The sequence below is a fragment of the Triturus cristatus genome, chromosome 2_1 (assembly GCF_964204655.1).
Source record: "Triturus cristatus chromosome 2_1, aTriCri1.1, whole genome shotgun sequence".
Taxonomy (NCBI): Eukaryota; Metazoa; Chordata; class Amphibia; order Caudata; family Salamandridae; genus Triturus; species Triturus cristatus.
Genome location: NC_140581.1, coordinates 25,379,593 through 25,397,382, shown reverse-complemented (window position 1 = coordinate 25,397,382; position 17,790 = coordinate 25,379,593). Strand labels below are relative to the sequence as shown.

Genomic DNA, 17,790 nt, shown 5'->3' with positions numbered 1-17,790 from the left:
TATGGGAAGACAGGCCATTTAACTGCGCGCTTTCCAGTTGACAGAGAGGTGTCAGACAGGACTGTGTACTAGCTCCTACCCTGTTCTGCCTATATGTTAACGCACTGGTATTCCACATCAACCAGACGGAAAGTGGCGACTCCCCAAAACTCAATGGCAGAAAGGTACCAGTTATGCTCTTTGCAGATGACACTTTATTGCTATCTAAATCCCCGATGGGCATCCAACGTGCTTTAGATAGCTTTTTCGTATTTTGTATAGATCATGGGCTGGAAATAAACATCTCTAAAACCAAATATATGGTTTTTAATCCAGTTAACACAACCCGTCCTAATCCTACACTTAACGGAATAACTCTAGAAAAGGTGTCATTGTTTGAATACCTGGGAATTACACTATCCGAGTCTTTTTCCTGGGCTCCACAACTAGATAAAGCAGCTATGCGGCTTGCCCAACTATCTGGAGCGATTTTAAGAACTTCCAAGTACACTACATATAAGGCTCCTGGCCCTGCTGCAGAAATTTATAAAGTGCAAGTGAGAAACGCAGCTTTGTATGGGGCAGAACTGTGGGGCCACTGCCAGATGAAAAGACTTTCCCTAATTGAGAATATGTTTATTAGACTTCTATTGGGATTATCGCAAAGTACCCCTTTAATCCCATTACGTCTTGACCTGGCAATCCGACCAATAGAAGAAGAAGCTGGCTTACGTCCTTTAACGTATTGGCGAAGAATGTGGCTCACAGAGGAGCTAAGATCTTATTGTCGTGACCTCAGCTCACTACTAGCACTATGCACTTTTAAGAAGTTTCCATGGCTCGTTTATATTGAGGAAATGTGTTTTAAGATTGGCTTGCCTGATCTTTGGACCAGCCCCGAGGCATTCTTCCCCGTGCAAAACTGGTACAGGCATATAGACAGCACAGGCTAAGTGTACTACAAGAAACTAAAACTCTTGGCAGTCTTTCAAGACAATTTTTATTAATTAAAGATCAGTACATCATTGAGCCCTTCCTGAATGAATTGTGCCCACCACTGGTGAGGAAATTGTATATTCAATTTAGGCTGGGCACTTTACCACTCAGGGACTTCACTAAGAACTGGTCAAAACATACGGAAACAACTTGCCCAGCTTGTGGAAGGTCGATTGAGTCAATAATCCATGTTTTGTTCCTTTGTGTTGCATATAGAGCCCCAAGGAAATATTGGCTCATTCCTCTATGTAAAAATTTTGGGTTCACTAGATGTACTGAAGCCTATCGTATTTTAGTTAGCGATACAAGAACTGTCGTAGTCTTTGCTGTCTCACGTTTTTTACATGCAATGTGGATCAAGTGCCTTAGTTTTAAATAATGTTTTGCTGCTATATATACTTCTGTCTTGGCCTTTTTAATATCATCGATTTTAATGTATTGTTTTTTTTTTTTAATGTTTTTAATGTTTTTAACCTATAGTTGTTTAAATGTATTTTTATGCGACTTTTATGATCTTCTTGATAATAAAGTTTACAAATGGAAAAAAAATGGCAGCAAAGACTGTACCCCTAGAGGTACAATCCTCTAACTGTGGTGTAATCCCCATGGGCAAGCAGATTGTTAACATTCTGTGTTTTTCAAATGGTGTTGTATTTGGGAATACTGTTTCTAACCGGGTTATTTTCTGAGCTACCCAGAGAGGAATTTGTTCACGTTTTGTGGGCAATTTACCCATTACCGCACGTAAGGTTTGTGGAGTAATTTTAGTAGCTGTGCTCTGTGTAAGAGCTGCAGTAGGTGTAATTACTGTTGGTTGGACCGCAAGTGTCCTCATGACAAATTGTGTCATGTTTCTGTAAAGTTTTATCAACTCTTTGTGATGAAAAAGCAATTCATTATTTGGCATTGTGTCAATGTCAGGATGTGGTGTATAGGTCGCTAATATCGGCCATGTTGCTCCTGGTCTTCCTAAAGGACAGAGTCTTGCACTTCTTCTTGTGTGGGGTAGGTCTCCATTAAACCAGAAAATATGTTCCTGGTAGGTAAGCGGAATTTCAATCTCCTCAAACGGAGTGTAGACCGCTGGGACTTCTTCATGTGTACAATAATGACAAGTTTTTCTTATAGCATTTGCTGCTGGGAATGTAACCCATGAATAGAACATCTCTGTTTGAAAATCTTTGTGTGCCTCTATCACGAATATTACTATACCTCCTCTGGCTAGTAACCCATGTTTGACGAGTTTAAGTGTGAGTGTGTGTCTTATACCAGCTGCAATATGTATTGCATTGGCATCTTCCTGCTCTGACTGATGTACTTGTGTCAGTGGGTCTAATTCTCCGTTTTCGGTAGTCATTGTGTTAAGAGCACGGAAGAACTGTCCAAGGAAATTAAAATTAGGTGTTTTGCACAATTTTGGGAAAAATGTCCTTCAAGCTTGATTAACCAATAGCCAATAAATAGGATATATCGCCTACTCAGCTGTGGCGGAGTTTTTGTGCCCACCCACTCCAGACGTCTCTGTTTTTTGTGAGTAGGGGTCTCTGAGAATAAGCATGACTGAACTACTCAGACTCCACTGCTAAATAAGTACCAAACCAACGTTGGTGGTGCCATGTAGTGTAGTTCCTATAGTACCCCTGCAGGACCTGCGCTTTTGGATAACATACACTGTGGGCCTGGTGGAAGACTGATTCGGAGCACCCCCACCGTGTATGTTAGCCTGTTTGCATTAGCTAGCTCACAGTGCCACTAGAATCTCCTTGTTATCAGAGAGATTCGTTTTTGGCAACCTCAGAACACAACAACCCTGATTCCTCAGACTCGTAGAAACAATGTACTACTTTTCGCCCAGTCACTCGTGCTTGCTCATTTGGTTTCAGATAGTTACACAGAAGAAACAGTTGAGCGTGTTTACAATAAGAATTTATTGCACAGTTGTTCTTCTAGTGTAAAATATATGTACTGCGACAACTGTTAAACAGTAGCAAAGATATATGATCCGCAGTACAGTGAATAAAAAGTAATAGTACAGTTCTAACATTTTGCAATAGCCATGAACATATACATGAATATAAAATGCATTTATAAAATAAAGTGCATACTCCTACGATGCCTGTCTAGATGTACCTAAGTGTACCAAGCATGTGAGTAGGTGTGAAAGAGCCAAGAATCCAACTAGGATTTAGTCAAACCCCATTACCTGAATAATGAGAGCGTGGGACCTCATCCTGTTCTCGAGTTGGACACCCCGCAAGGGATGGTTAGACCACTGTCAGCTGGAGCGACTGCATGCAGGAGCCTCAGCATCTCTGATCAGTGTGTCGGCCTTGAAGTCTTGGTTCTCTCTAACTACTGATAGCAAGAGGTGCTGTATTTATACAGAAAAGTATAGTGTCCTTTTGTCCCTTGTGTTTTGCGTTAGCCATTGTTGGGTACGAAGATGACGTATGGGATGAACCGTTTACGTAGATGTTTATGCAGGTGGATTCTAGCCCAAGCCTGGTTTCCTAGAACTCTTATGAATATTTAATCATACTGGATGAGCACATCGAAGATGGTATAGTAGGCCATTGTTCGGGAAAAACCCTCCTTCTGTACCCAAACCACAGTCTAGATAAGGTTCAGCCCTCAGCGTCCGTTATTGTGGAGAATAGGGAACTAATGTAGGTGAAAGATTATGCCTCTACTAGGGCATCTCAAACCATGCCCATATTAGGGCATCTATATGAAACATAACAGGAGGTTCCTGAGGGTAGGTGGAGCTTAAGGCAGTGGTTCATGTAGGAGGATCCTTAGTCGTGGAGGGCTTTGTAGGTGTGGCTCAGGAGCTTGAATTGTTAAAGTTAATGTTACTGTGATTTATAAAGCGCACGTATACCCCGAGGTGTCTTGGTGCTGAATTGACATCTTTTCAGGATGTATTTGGCGCTGAATTGACATCTTTTCAGGATTGGGAGCCATTTAAAGTTTTTCAGGTGCTGGGTGTTGTGGGTCCTCTCTGGCAGGTTGAGGCTCAGTCTGGCTGCAGCCTTCTGGATCGTCTGGAGGCTTCTAATGAGTGCGGTGGGGATACCTGCATATAGTGTGTTGCCTTAGTACAGCCGGCTGGTGATGAGGGCCCGCATCACAGATTTCCTGGTGCTGGTGGGGAGCCACTTCAAAACTTTCTGGAACATCTAGAAGCAGGCTGAGGAAACAGCGTGGACCTGACATTTCATAGAGAGTTCACTGTCCAGGATGAAGCCAAGGTTGCGGGTGTGGTATTTTGGAATGTGTGGGTCCGAGTTCCGATTGCCACAAGGAGTCGTTTCAGAGGGAGGTGCAACTGCCGAAGATCAGTACTTCAGGTTTGGCCATGTTGAGCTGCAGGCAGTTGTTCTTCATCCAGGCTGAGACGTTCTTCATACAGTTGTGGGACATTGTTTTTGTCATGGTGGGGTCTGCTGAGAGCGAGAGGATGAACTGGGTGTCGCCGCAAGTGGTGTCATGTAGCTGTTGAAGAGGGTTTGACTGAGGGATGAGTCTTAAAGGACTCCACAGATGATGCGCTTGGGTTGAGAGGTGAAGGGAGGGAGACAGATTCTCTGGGTGCACCCGTGAGAAACGATGCCATCCATTTGAGCGCATTGTCTGTGATTCCGATTTGTCACAGCTGATCAATAAGTGTGTGGTGGGAGACGGTGTCAAAGGCTGCAGAGAGGTTGAGCAGGATCAGGAAGGCTGATTCTCCTCTGTCGATTAAGGTGTCGTCTGTTGAAGTGATTTGTGTTATCTTGTCGCTGTGATTGGCTCTGAATCATGATTGGGAAGAGTCCAGCAGGTGTTCGGTGAGTTGAAGGTTGATGGCCTTCTCAAGGACTTTGGCAGGGAATGGGAGCAGTGAGATGGAACAGTAGTTCTGGAGCTCACTGGGTTCTGCAGAGGATTTCTTCAGGAGGGGACTGACCTCTGCGTGTTTCCAGGTATCGGGAAAGGTGGTTGTGGTGTTGGAGGTGTTGAGGATGGTGTTGAGCTGGTGGCTGATCTTGTCTCTTCCGGGGTTAAAAAGGTCGGTGGGGGCATGGGTTGGTGGGTGATCCCAAGTGGATGGAGTTTATTGGCGTATGTGTGTTTAGTGCACTAAGCTGTTCCCAGGTGGTGAGCGGGTGGTCGGCGGCAGTAGTCAATAGGATGTTGAAGAGGTCAGTGGGTTGGGGATTGAAGTTTCTCTAGACGGTTGCTATCTTGTGAAAGTGGTCGGCAAGGGAGTTGCAAAGTTCTGGTGAGGAGGGGATCAAGTTTTCAGTGGCTGACGGGCAGGTGAACTCTCTGATGATGGTGAGGTGTTCCTTGGTTTGGTTGGTGCTGGTCTTGATCTGGTGGTTTAGGGCTTCCTTTTTCACAGGATTGAGCTGGCGATGGTAGTTGTTGAGGGTCGACTTGAAGGTAGCTCATTTCCTGCTGGTTCACCTTTTTCTTTCCAGTTGTTTGCATCTGCGTTTTCATGTGATGAGCTCCGGGGTGTACCAACTGGCTCATTTGGTGGCTCTTTGCTTTCCGGGCGGTTTGGTGGGAGCGACTTGGTTGGCAGTGCTGCTGATCCAGGCATTAAAGTTCTCTACTTCCTTGTTCAGGTTTGTGGTGGCGTTGGGCTGGGTACTGCTGAGGGTGTCAGTCCATTGGTGCTAAGTGACCTTGGTCCTGCTGTGGAAGGAGGTGCTGTGGTGGTTGGTGGTGGTGTGTAGAGGTACAGCGATGGTGAAGTGTACGATGGAGTGGTCCGACCAGGTAAATTCCATGGTGTGGTTATACCTGATTCTGTTACTGGACATGACGATGGGTTTCAGCATGTGTCCTGCTTTGTGCTTGGGGTCTGTGTTGTCCAGTTGTTCCAGGAGGTCAATGGAGTTGGTGTCTGAGGGGTTGTCCAGGTGGAAGCTGAGGTCTTCCAGGAATACGAAGCATCCTTCCTGAGGGGAGAAGAGACCAAAATAGACCATAGCCTCTAGGGCAGGCCGAAAAGCCATGTCTTTAATGCTCTCCTGAACATGGTTTCCGCATCGATTTTCCTCCGATGGTTAGGCATAGAATTCCATAAGGTAGCAGTTTTCACCGAGAAAGCACGGCCACGATCCTTGCCTTCGCAAAACGAGGAATGACCAAAAGATTCCCACTATTAGATCTGAGTGCCCTGGCTTGGCTATATTTCTGAAGTCTCCGCTTCAGATATTGAGGGCCGATCCCTCTAATTGCTCTATGTACGAGGACCACAGCTTTAAACTCCACTCTTCTCTTAACTGGGAGCCAATATAGGCTATGCAGGTGGGGGGTAATATGATGTCGTAGTGGCACATTCCTGATCAACCTGGCTGCTGCGTTTTGTATAAGCTGTAGTCTCTTAATCAAGTACACCGGAAGACCAAGGTAAAGGCTATTGGCATAGTCAAGTTGTGAAGTGACTAATGCATGCACTATTGACTTCCTGCAATCCATAGGCAGGACGTGGAGAAATCTACGCAAAGCCTTCAGTTTCCAGAAGCACCGAGAAGAGACATGAGCAATTTGTGCCTTGCCAGTAAGTTGGGAGTCAAACTTGAAACCCAAATTCCTGGCAGAGGGAACTGGCAGCGGAGGCGGATTTAACTCAGTTGGCCACCACAACGAAGAGCAGGATGGAGTAGGTTGATTAAAAAATAAGACCTCTGTCTTATCAGTGTTTAATTTTAGGCAGCTGTCCATCATCCATGATGAGATGTTTAAAAGACACTGTCTAAAATTGGCGAAAGGTGACTCGTTGTGTTCTCTAAAAGAGAACACCAATTTGTATCATCTGCATACGAGACAACTTTCACCCCACATTGCTCAACAATTGCCGTGAGGGGAGTCAGGTAAACATTAAAAAGTGTGGGGCTCAAAGCAGAGCCCTGAGGAACACCACATAACATGGGGCAAGAACTGGAAACATGGGGGTGAAAAATCACTTGTTGAGAATGACCCTCAAGAAATGAACGAAACCATACCAAGACAGTTCCTGTTACTCCTAAATAGTGGAGTCTATGCAAGAGGATCCTGTGGGAAACCATGTCAAAGGCTGCGGACAAATCCAACAGCATCAGCATTGCACAGCTTCCCTGGCCTAAGGTTTCACGTATCGACTCGGCCACTTCGAGTAAGGCTGTCTCCGTACTGTTACCTGACCTAAATCCAGACTGAGAATCATGAAGATGGTTATTTGATTCTAGGAAATCTGAGAGTTGTCTCTGGACTTCTTTTTACAGAATTTTGGCCGGGGCTGGGAGAAGAGAAATAGGCCTAACATTTTTTAGCTCTGCTGGGTCAGCATCCTCTTTCTTGAGGATAGGCTGGACATAAAATTTTCCAGCTAGTTGGATAGACCCCAGTCTCAAGTTAGGACTTCCAGATAGGATTCAATATATCATTAAGCCAAGGGGCTAATAGCTTAAAAAATCTGGCCGTGCAGGGGTCCAGTGGTGAATCTGATTTTATTTTATTTAGTTCCCCCAGTGACACCTCCATCTCAAACGGGCAGAAAGCCGACCATATATCTAATGGGGAATGAGTTGCCATATCGGATAATCCCGATAATGGAAAAGAGAATAAATAGTTAAAATTTTATTCTGGAAGAAAGTGGCTAGTTCTTCACAGAGAGCCAGAGATGGGGAGATAGTGCTCTTCAGGGCCTGTGGTTTCATAAAGCCTTGGACTATCTTAAAGACTTCTTTTGTGGAGTTGTCCGAGGCCTTAATCTGCTTTGCAACGTAATCCCTGATGAGTTTAAGCTTCAGACTATGAAATTTCCTCCGTGCTGCCTTATATTCTCATTTAGCTGAAGGGTCATAATTTGTTCGCCAGACACGCTCCAGCCTCTTGCATAGGCTGTTTTCCATACGAAGCTCCATGGTGAACCAGGGAGCCGAAGGTTTATTCCTGGCCAATTGGCATGATGCAATGCAATGGCATTGCTGAGGCCGTTTCGTGGTCTTGGCGGTCCGTAGGCGTGGGTACTTTTGATGGAGGTTTTGTTATCAGTGCGGAGTTGGAAGTTCATGTGTTCCATGATCTGCGTGGTCTCGTCATCGGTGGTGGTGCAGATGATCGATTTTTTGTATACGATGGCAATGCCGCCACTGTGTCTTTTGGCTTGGTCACAGTGTTTCATCTTGTAGCCGATGGGTGCTGTAGTGGCATTGTCTGGGCCAGATGCAGGGGTAGGCCAGGTCTCTGTGATGAAGGTCACATCGGGGGCGAGGGTGGAGATGCTGTTCAAGACTTTGGTGGTGTGCTTACAGAGCGACCTGGAGTTGATCAGGACACAGTTGAGTTGTTCGGGGGGTGGGTCGTCCAGCTGACTGTGATTTTTCTAAAGTTGGATTTAATGTGACAGGCACCCAAGTGGCTACCTTAGAGGTTGCTCAACTGTTTGGTTTGCTCCAGCCTTTCCTGTGCCCTGGTTGACAGACTGCACTTGCTGCTGCCAAGACAGGAATATAACCCGCTGCCAGGAACTGTGAACTATCTCAGAAGGCAGAAACAAAAGGCTGCCTAGGTGAGAGGTGTCATCTCCCTGCCTGACAGGATGGCTAGTGAAGTGGCCCATCAAAGCGGTGAGTTTCAAATCCTTCACCACCTCTGATATGCAACCAGGCTTCCTCTCAGAGAAAAATGCCAAACCCCTGCCCCAGGCACATTTACAACCCGGGCATGCGGAAACATTAGTTAGTTGGTAGGCATACACCCCAGAAGGCTAGACACACCCCTAAGTTGGGCTACCTGATCTGTACATTTTTAAAAGTGGCAGGATGGAGCTTTCTGAGTAGAAAAGGTGCCACACTACACATGAAGCGGTCAATTTAGGGGCAGATTAGATGCTGGGGCTAGTAACCCATTGGCATTAGCTCCCAGACCCCTAACACCTCTCCTAGCACCAGAATCTCAGATCTGCTTGAATTGCACCCAAGTACAAAGAAGAGACTCATGACTGTGACTTCAGGACCTGCACATAGGAAAGGCGCGACTGTCTGCACCTGTGGCAACCTCCCTGCAGCTGCACGATCACGACTCGTCCCTGGCCAGATATTGGCTCCAAAGAAAAAAGAAACCTCTCTGCAAGCCAAAGGCAATTCCAAAACTTACCTGGACTAGAGGTTCTAGTCCCCTACAGCCCTCAAGCAAATTGCACTCCCGAACCAAAGGATCACTGGCCATCTGGTCTGCCGGGGGATCGCCCAATGGTAAATGGTCTAGTGCATCATGGGAAATGTAGTCCTGACCTCCAGCAAGTTTCAGGCAGCTACTGTTTTTCCCCAGAAGCCAAGCGCCGAAGTAACCGAAAGCTGTGTTTGGTACTACCAAGGCTTGCTGGTGGCCAGTCAGGCTACCACCACCTTTGTTCGATGCCGTGCCTCAGGGATTCCCGCAGCATCTTCAACCCGCCATCTCAGTGGCCCCGTTGATGAGATCTTGCACCCCTTTCCTCGCCAGCACCGTCCAAGCAGCAAAACCACCCCTACTCTCCACCCGAACCCCACGAGCCAGGTAAAATGCAGCTGACTGTCAGAGCCTGTTCTGGGACCCTCATCACTTTACCCCCCCAGTGGTCAGTTGTGTGTTCCTCCCCATTGACCACAACATTAGCGTTTTGCAAGAGTTAAATGTACTGATTTGTTTTCCCTTTAAAAATTCTTAACTCTGGTTATACTCATCCAATTGCCTTCGTTTTGGTGTCTAAATATAAATAAACATCTGCTTTATGTTTATAAATTGGTGTTGGATTACTTTTGAGTAGTGTCAACTACTTATCGTTCATGTTGATACTTGCACTACTGTTACCTGCACTGAAAAGCCTCTTCAAGTGATGATTCTGACAGTGGCCCATGTGGCCCTGTCATGTGTAAATAATCCCCTGTAAATATTGCCCAGTGCCAGTTGGCACAGTGTATATTGTGTGATTACCATCTAATGTGTTTTATGATAATACAAAGACTATTTTTATATATAACCTTGTGTGGAGTTCTTTTGTGGTGTGCCTAGTATGCTGTTGCTGTGTGTGTTGAGCAAATGCTTTACACATCGCCACCGGGATAAGCCTGACTGCTCGTGCCAAGCTACCAAGGGGGTGAGCAGGGGCTATCTTTGGCATGTAACTCCCAAGCCCTTACTAGAGTGGTGGTCTCTGCCTGGCTTCAGCGCAAGCCTTAGCCAACCAGAGATCCCATTTCTAACAAGCTTAGATATGCATAATCAGACATGGGTACTTGGCTATCCTAATAGCGACCGCTGATATCTCAGGTTTTTTTTCTCACTGTAGGAGACGGCTATCACCTGCACTAGTTATAGCTAAGATATGTGTTGGAGCCGGCCTCGTGGCGTGGTCCTGTTCCCCCTCGCTAAGCCGCACGAGGTCCCATGCACCTCGGGGCTCCTCCATTTTGGATTATACGTCACTCCACGTGACCACCGACGTGACCCCGCTCCACCCGGCCTCGGTCCCAGCGAAGCCCGACATCGAGGCGCCAACCCCTGGCCCGGGGGATACCACGTGAACCCTTCCCACTCCCGGCGGAGGGCAGTATCGATGGGACCCCCAACCGTCCTTCCACACCTAGGTGCGAGCGCCCCACAGCACTCTGGGGCCTGGCGCCTCTCCTGCTGGGCGTCTGGCCGCTCCCTACCCGGCCTCTCCGCCCCACCCCCCCGGGCGCAAGGGTCCGGACATCAAAGGGCTCCAGTCCTATATCTGGGGCGACCCGGCAACAAGACAAGTTGTATCCCGGAGTCAAGAGCCCTGCTGATCGGATCGCGGCTGACCCTACGGAGACAGACTTATCCTGAACCTACACCCTGAGCCCTGCTGACGACGTCGCGGCTCCACCGTGCTTGAAGACCTTCACGAACCTTTGGGGCCCTGCTGACGCTGTCGCGGCCCGGCCTTGTTGAACTAGCCATCAGAGCCCAGCTGACCTCGTCGCGGCTCGACCAAAGCGGACCTACCACCGGAGCCCTGCTGACTGTGTCGCGGCTCGACCCAAGCGGAACTACCACCCGAGCCCTGCAGACTCCGTCGCGGCTCTCCCCGTCCGAGCTACTTCGAGACCAGCACGCAAGACCTGGCGCAGAGCCTCCCCGTACCTGGCTGGTTCTGAGACTGACCCGCTGCCCTATCCCCCTAAAGACATTGAGACTCTTTTTGGATCACTCGATCCCACTGTAAATATTGAATGTGCTACCTTTGATAAAGAACCAAGATAAGCAACTGATACAGAGTCCGGTGTGGTGGTGTTACTGGGCCTTGTACAATCTCAGGAGAAGGACCTCTCCTAGGAGGCTTCTCAGCGGCGCTCGGCTATAACTTTGCGGAAGGGAGGTGGCTGGAGCAGTCCCCCCGACTCCCCGGTGGTCCTCCCTCCAACATTTGGTGGCCAGCGACGGGATCCGAGCCAGACGCAATCGTACAAGCAAGTAACGCAACCACTACCTAACCAGACGGAAAGAAGGGAACCATGAACGACCAAGAAGCAACCATCGCCGCAACCTTTCAACTGGAAAAGCTGGAAGAGTACACCCACAAAGAACTGAAACAATTCTGCAAGGACAAAGGGATCCCAACCACAGGATTGGGCACCAAGGAAGAAATGCAGAAAGCCCTGAAAACCTGGGCAGAATCCGAGACCACTCCCCCCCGAGCCGAGGGAACCGCGGCCCGGGGCGGAAACCTGCCACCGACCATAACCCCGACAGATGGGGGACGAAGCATCCTGGAAGCCGGCCTGTCCCACGAGGAGATGCAAGAACGGGAGAGGGTCCGGACACACGAAATGGACCTCGCCCGACTCCGGCTGGACGGTGAACTCCTGCTGGCAGAGAAGAAACTAGCCTTGGAGCAACTCCGGCTGCAGGAGGAAATCGAAGAAAAGGAACGGCAGCGAGAACTAGAAGAGAAACGGCTAACCCTCGAACATGAGAGGGGCCTCAAGGCACTCGAACTGAAATCCAAAACGGGGGAGACCGGCACCCCCGGGGCCCGGGACGCTCTGCCACTAACCGAGCCGAAGGTTCATATCCCCAAGGATGTCGACAAGGAATACTACAAAAACGACGACATCCAGCAGTGGTTCCGAGCCTACGAGGTAGCCATGACCTCCCATCGGGTACCCCGGAAGGATTGGGGTGCCGGCCTATGGGGGAGGTTCCTCAGCGAGGGCCGGGATACCCTGCTGCAACTCCCCGACGCGGTGATGACCTCATACGACCACATGAAAGAAGCCCTACTCACACGCTACGGACTATCAGCCGAGATGTACCGGCAGCGCTTCCGGCACTGTAAGAAGCTCCCCGGCATCACATGGGTCGAATACGTGGACTTCTTCAGCCGGGCCTTTGAAGGGTGGATAAAAGGGAGCAAGGTCAAGGTCACCTCGTACAACGAACTGTTCGACCTCATTGTCTGGGAGCACCTCGCCAACAACTGCTTTGTGGAACTAACGCAACACCTCCTGGACAGTAAGCTGACCGAGCCCCGGAAGCTCGCCGCCGAAGCCGACCGATGGGTCAACACCCGGGTCCCCCGGAACCCCATGGGGGACTACCAACGGAGTACCACGGGACCTCCTAGCCAGCGGGGAAGAGGAGGGGGGTCCCACCACAGTCGAGACTTCCCGACCGGGCCACCCAGAAGCCCGCCATGAGGCCAAGCCGCCAACCACACGTCCCCGACAACTGATATCTCAGGCATTTCTTCTCAGTGTAGGAGATAGTTATCACCTGGTCTACTTAGAGCTAAGATGTGCATACTCCAACATTGGCACTTAGCTGTCCTGCCAACGACAACTGATATCTCAGGTATTTCTTCTCACTGTAGGAGATGGCTATCACCTGCACTAGTAATAGCTAAGATGTGCATACTCAGACATTGGTACTTGGCTAACCTGCCAACGAGTAAAGAATGGATGACTGAAATAAATAAAATAGACTCATATGAACAAACTATTTATAGGTTACAAAACAAAATGCCTGTGTTCCTTGACATTTAGTGTCCCTTCCTGCACAAAAACAACCGTGCATGTAACACAGGCAACCTTGCAGCATGGCACAAGGGTGCCTGCATTGGCGCTATGCAGCAGATTGTGGGCTAACGCAGGCAGAGAACAGGAACGGCCATGCATTCATAGATATGGTGCATTCCTGCCCTCTCCGTCACGCTGCGCAGCAGGTTGTCTCACTGCGTTGCGTGGAAGTATGAAACATCTGGCCCTTGATCTCCATTTATAGATACAGGGATGAGAGATTGACACGAATGAGGGAGAGTCATTCTAACTATTGCAATGATTTCTGACAGCCGCCTCGTTCATTTAACACCTCAGCGCTTCCTACACATACACATACAGCAGTGTGACCCGACAGAAACAACCACCCATATCCCAAAGGAAGTATGGGCAGACCACCAATACCAGAGTATAACATGTAGGATTCCAGCTGTTACTAAAGCATAACAGAAAAGCAGACAGGACATTAGGAAATTGTAGCATTGATAATGGTGTCAGAGGTTGATAGTGCACGGTTTGTGCCGCCGGGTTCCATGTTATATAAACGGACACCTGCATAAACTACTCAGAATGTTTAAACGGTATCTCTAATCGATTACCTCTAACCAAAAATGTAAGTGTCACCTCTGCTATTTCATATACCCACCTTTATGCAAATAACACAAATAATATGATTTCTTTTATTTTTCTTTATTGTCTACTATTGATGATATTGTATGCTACAAACATGTTATATAATAGGGTTGTAATACATTGTAAGAAATTGTTTTGACTCACCATATACAGTTCATTCTGGTCTCAAAATATCAAGTCCAGTAAAGGATTATTACAGCAAAAACTAATTGGATCAATACAATGAATGAATTCATTAACACATACTCTGCTCTTAAACATATGCAGTGGAAATAAACTGTGCTGTTTTACAACAATCAGCCACATGTAAACATATGACTGCATCCCAGGACACAGAACCATATTACAGGATGAATAACCCTTCCAAGATTGTCTTCCCTGCAGTTAACCACATACAGATGCTGCTCTTTGCACATAAATCCTTGTGAATTTACTTGAAGCAATACAAGGGTGAAGCTGCATTTACAAACTCAGGGGCATATCATCGACAACCGGCGATAATTATCGCTAAGCGCACTTAGCGCTAGGATAATTATTGCCGACTATCACTTGTTTTTATCGCGGAGATACCGGGCTATCAGCGACGCTTATCTCCAGAGCGATAAAAATACCCGAGTTAGCTGCCAAATGTGCAATTATCGCTGGGATTCCAGCGATAATCGCACAACGTTTTGCGCTACGTTGTTGATAGGGCACGGCATACTTAACCATGATATCCACCTTCCATTGGATATCATGGCTAAGTCAAACTAAAAGCAGGCGTAAGGAAAGTAGCGATAAACGTGGTTAGCGCTACTTTTCTTATCGCTATGCTTGTTAGCGTGCTGATTGATAATTGGAGAAATGTCGGTTAGCGACATTTCTCTAGTTATTTTCAGAAGGAATGTGCACTTTGCATCTCATTAGCGATGCAAAGATGGGCGTTGTTGTAACAGGCGCTAAGTCAGCAAAACACGCAATAGCGTATCTTTGCTGATAAGGCGATGACATTTTTGCTGCTTTTTGCCCGAAAAAGGATGCAAAAGTGGCAATAATTTCATAGCGCCGCATTGATGATGTGCCCCTCATTGCCTCAAAAGCAACTCCTGGAAATACCCAGGACACCTCACACTGGCTACTCAAGAACAGAACAGGTACGTTTATAGAGTCTAGATGAGGCTCTGCAAGACTGGGCTTTCCAGAGTGAGAAACTACAACTAGACTCAAACAACAATTAAACAAACAAAATCACAGCTTGAGCTGCTCAGTTCTGATCCAGTCCTCAATTCTTATTCAACCAATTAAAAATTCCTACTCATTGATCTGTATCAGCAGAGACTCAAAACCATCTTTATTAGCTGCCCTAAAAAAAAACTTTTACTATAAAAATGTGTAATGCTTTCCTGCAGAGAGCCCAATGGCTGTACAAAAGGATGGTACAATTATTTGACTCAATGTTCTGTCCCCCCAGAACCCCCTCCAAGTAAATGCAATATTTTAATATTTAATTATGAGTGAGTTTCAAATTTCTGGTGTGAAACTACAAATGGCCACATAAAGTTAAACGTTCTTTGGTGTTAATATTTGGCCTAAACAGTATAATGTAACATTTGGGAATGAATATACATCCCAGCAGTCCAGCGCTAGAAGTCAAGATGGCGAAGACCTCCACGGCAACCATGTACCTGCCCTTCGTGCTGACATAAGCCGGGATGAAGGAGACCCAGACGCTGCAGAACACCAGCATGCTGAATGTGATGAACTTGGCTTCGTTGAATTTATCTGGGAGGTTCCGGGCTAGGAAAGCCACAGTGAAGCTGGCAAAGGCCAAGAGGGCCATGTAACCAATCACAGTGTAGAAGGCAGTGACAGAGCCCATGTCACACAGCAGGACCTTCTTCCCAGTCTCAGAGTGCATGTCAGTGCCAGGGTGAGGTGGAGAGGTGAGCAGCCAAGAGACACAGATTGCCACTTCTCCCATTGTGCACAAGAAGACAATAGAGCCAGACATCCGGGATCCCAGCCATCGACTCAATTTGCTGCCAGGCCTGGTGGCATTAAAGGCAATCACTACAGTGATGGTTTTTGATAAAATACAAGACACAGCCACAGTAAATATAATCCCAAATGCAGCCTGTTGGGCCAGACAGGTGAAGGGTGCAGGCTGCCCAATAAATAAGAGAGAGCAGAGAAAGGCCAACATTAGCGAGACGAGGAGTGTGTAGCTGAGATCCTGGTTATTGGCCTTCACTATTGGGGTGTCCCGGTGTCTGATAAAGACTCCCAGGGCTCCAGCAGTGACCACGGAGAAGATAATGGCCACAGTGGCCAATGTCACACCTAGGCTATCGCTGTATGAGAGGAAGTCAATGACCTTCAGGAGGCATCCATCCTTTTTGTCATTCGGCCACTGGTCCTCGGGGCACTGCATGCAGCTCTCCATGTCTGCAAGAAAGTAAAAAGGATAACAGCCATTTCCACTCTTTAAACTGATACAAATAGTAATTTGATAATGTAATAAAACATATTCCCACATTATTTTGAGAATGTTTCATTAGGAAAGATAAAATGATTGTTTTTGACATCTTTAGATAGAAGGAGCAGTGGCTGATTTAGGCTCGTGCTGTTCTTATGCAATCATGATCACACCTCCCACCCTGCAAACCCAGACAGGAAACTGTCAGTAACACTGCACCTGGTAGAACTGATACCAGGGATTGGCTGAAGATTGTTGGAGAACTGCTAAAGGAGCAGAAAGACATTTATTTTAAATTTGCCTGGTGAATTTGTGCATTTAATAGAAAAAAACAACTTGACTCATTATTATCCCATTCTGGGTAAACGCTTTCTCTCTCCAATCACCATAAAAATAGATATGGGTGGAGGAAGCTTCGCTATCCACCATTTGAGACCCTCTCTCGTGTTAATGCAGGATCTTAATTCAAATGGTTCCAAGATTCCTTTCCAAACAGTAGAAGCCCAGAATCAGGGAGCTGGTTAATGTGGCACATTGGATTCTGGGTCATTTTATCAGGGATGGCAATCAGTGTCATTAGGGAGTGGAAATGAGAACCCTCAATTAAAGTTCCAGTTAATGAAGTATGCATCCCTCCAAGACCAACTTGGACCTGTCTCTTGCAGGAGGATAACATCCCTCAGCCTGAGATAACTGATTCACCCATTCATCACATGATGCTCTCTCTACAATCAGTGGTAAATCCATTAACAAAACAGCAGGTTGTCTGAGGACACACAATAGACAATAGTACCTGTACTTTGAGATGGACAAATACGAATAAAGGGGGAAGAATCATAGTCTCCAATCGCTGGTAACCAGTCTGATCCATCACAGACTCAGCTAATCTGGGTTAAATGTAGAAGACAAGTAGGACAGAAAGTGAAGACTGACTTAAAAGTACCTACAGCATTCCCAGATGGCCGGTTACCACTGCATCCCCTTGAGGTGACAGATCCTGCAGTATTCACTTCAAACATTATTGCTTCTGACATAGTTTGAAGCCCTAAGATGGTCTCATTTTATACCCAGCCTAGTAATAATATTGAAGGTTTAAGTGATATCACTAATCAGGTGGCTGATGATGGGTTTGTTAGAATGCCTGAAGTTTGTCTTCATGGTCAGGCCCACTAGAGAACTGAGGTGCCCTCTAACCAGTGTCTCCAAGCAGCCTGCAGTTGGCCAAGCCCCAACAATGAGACTGGAGAACAAGAGCAATTGAAAAATTGTATTCAAGATGGCCTCCGGACGAGAGCTCCTCCACTGAGCTCTAGGGTTAGGGATCACCAAATCGGTGTATATCCCTGTTCTACCCAGCCACCCATCGTCCGGCTGCCCCCCGACATCATCTCACAGCATTGTGGACCCTCCGCCTCGACTTTCAGTCACGGACCCCTCTCACATCACTTGGGGCCATTGGTCAGCTGTGCGGGCCGATGGACGACTACGCCGGATGCCTTAATTCTGTCTGAATCCTGGCGGATGCCTCTTTTCCTTCGGCTGAGCGCTGCACCGTAATTATGGCGGACATCAGTGGGAGGCTTGGAGTTCATCTCTGTTGCGGGATCTGAATCGCGGCCCACGGGCGATCGTCCAGAAATTGGAAGTGGTGGTGAGTCCCCCTCCCCCATGCGGCAGTCCGCT

General features: G+C 47.3%; 1 protein-coding gene across 3 annotated transcripts in view; it reads right to left on the bottom strand.

Annotated features, from left to right (window-relative positions):
* Positions 1-13,776: 13,776 nt before the first annotated feature.
* The window catches only part of LOC146863638 (vomeronasal type-2 receptor 116-like), a 205,658-nt gene continuing 201,644 nt past the window's right edge, over positions 13,777-17,790 (bottom strand). For all 3 annotated transcript variants that reach the window (XM_085627715.1, XM_085627718.1, XM_085627717.1), the window contains one exon: positions 13,777-16,076. In XM_085627715.1, the coding sequence (XP_085483841.1) occupies positions 15,172-16,076 (905 nt within the window). In that variant the 3' untranslated portion in view covers positions 13,777-15,171. The remainder of the gene's footprint in view (positions 16,077-17,790) is intronic.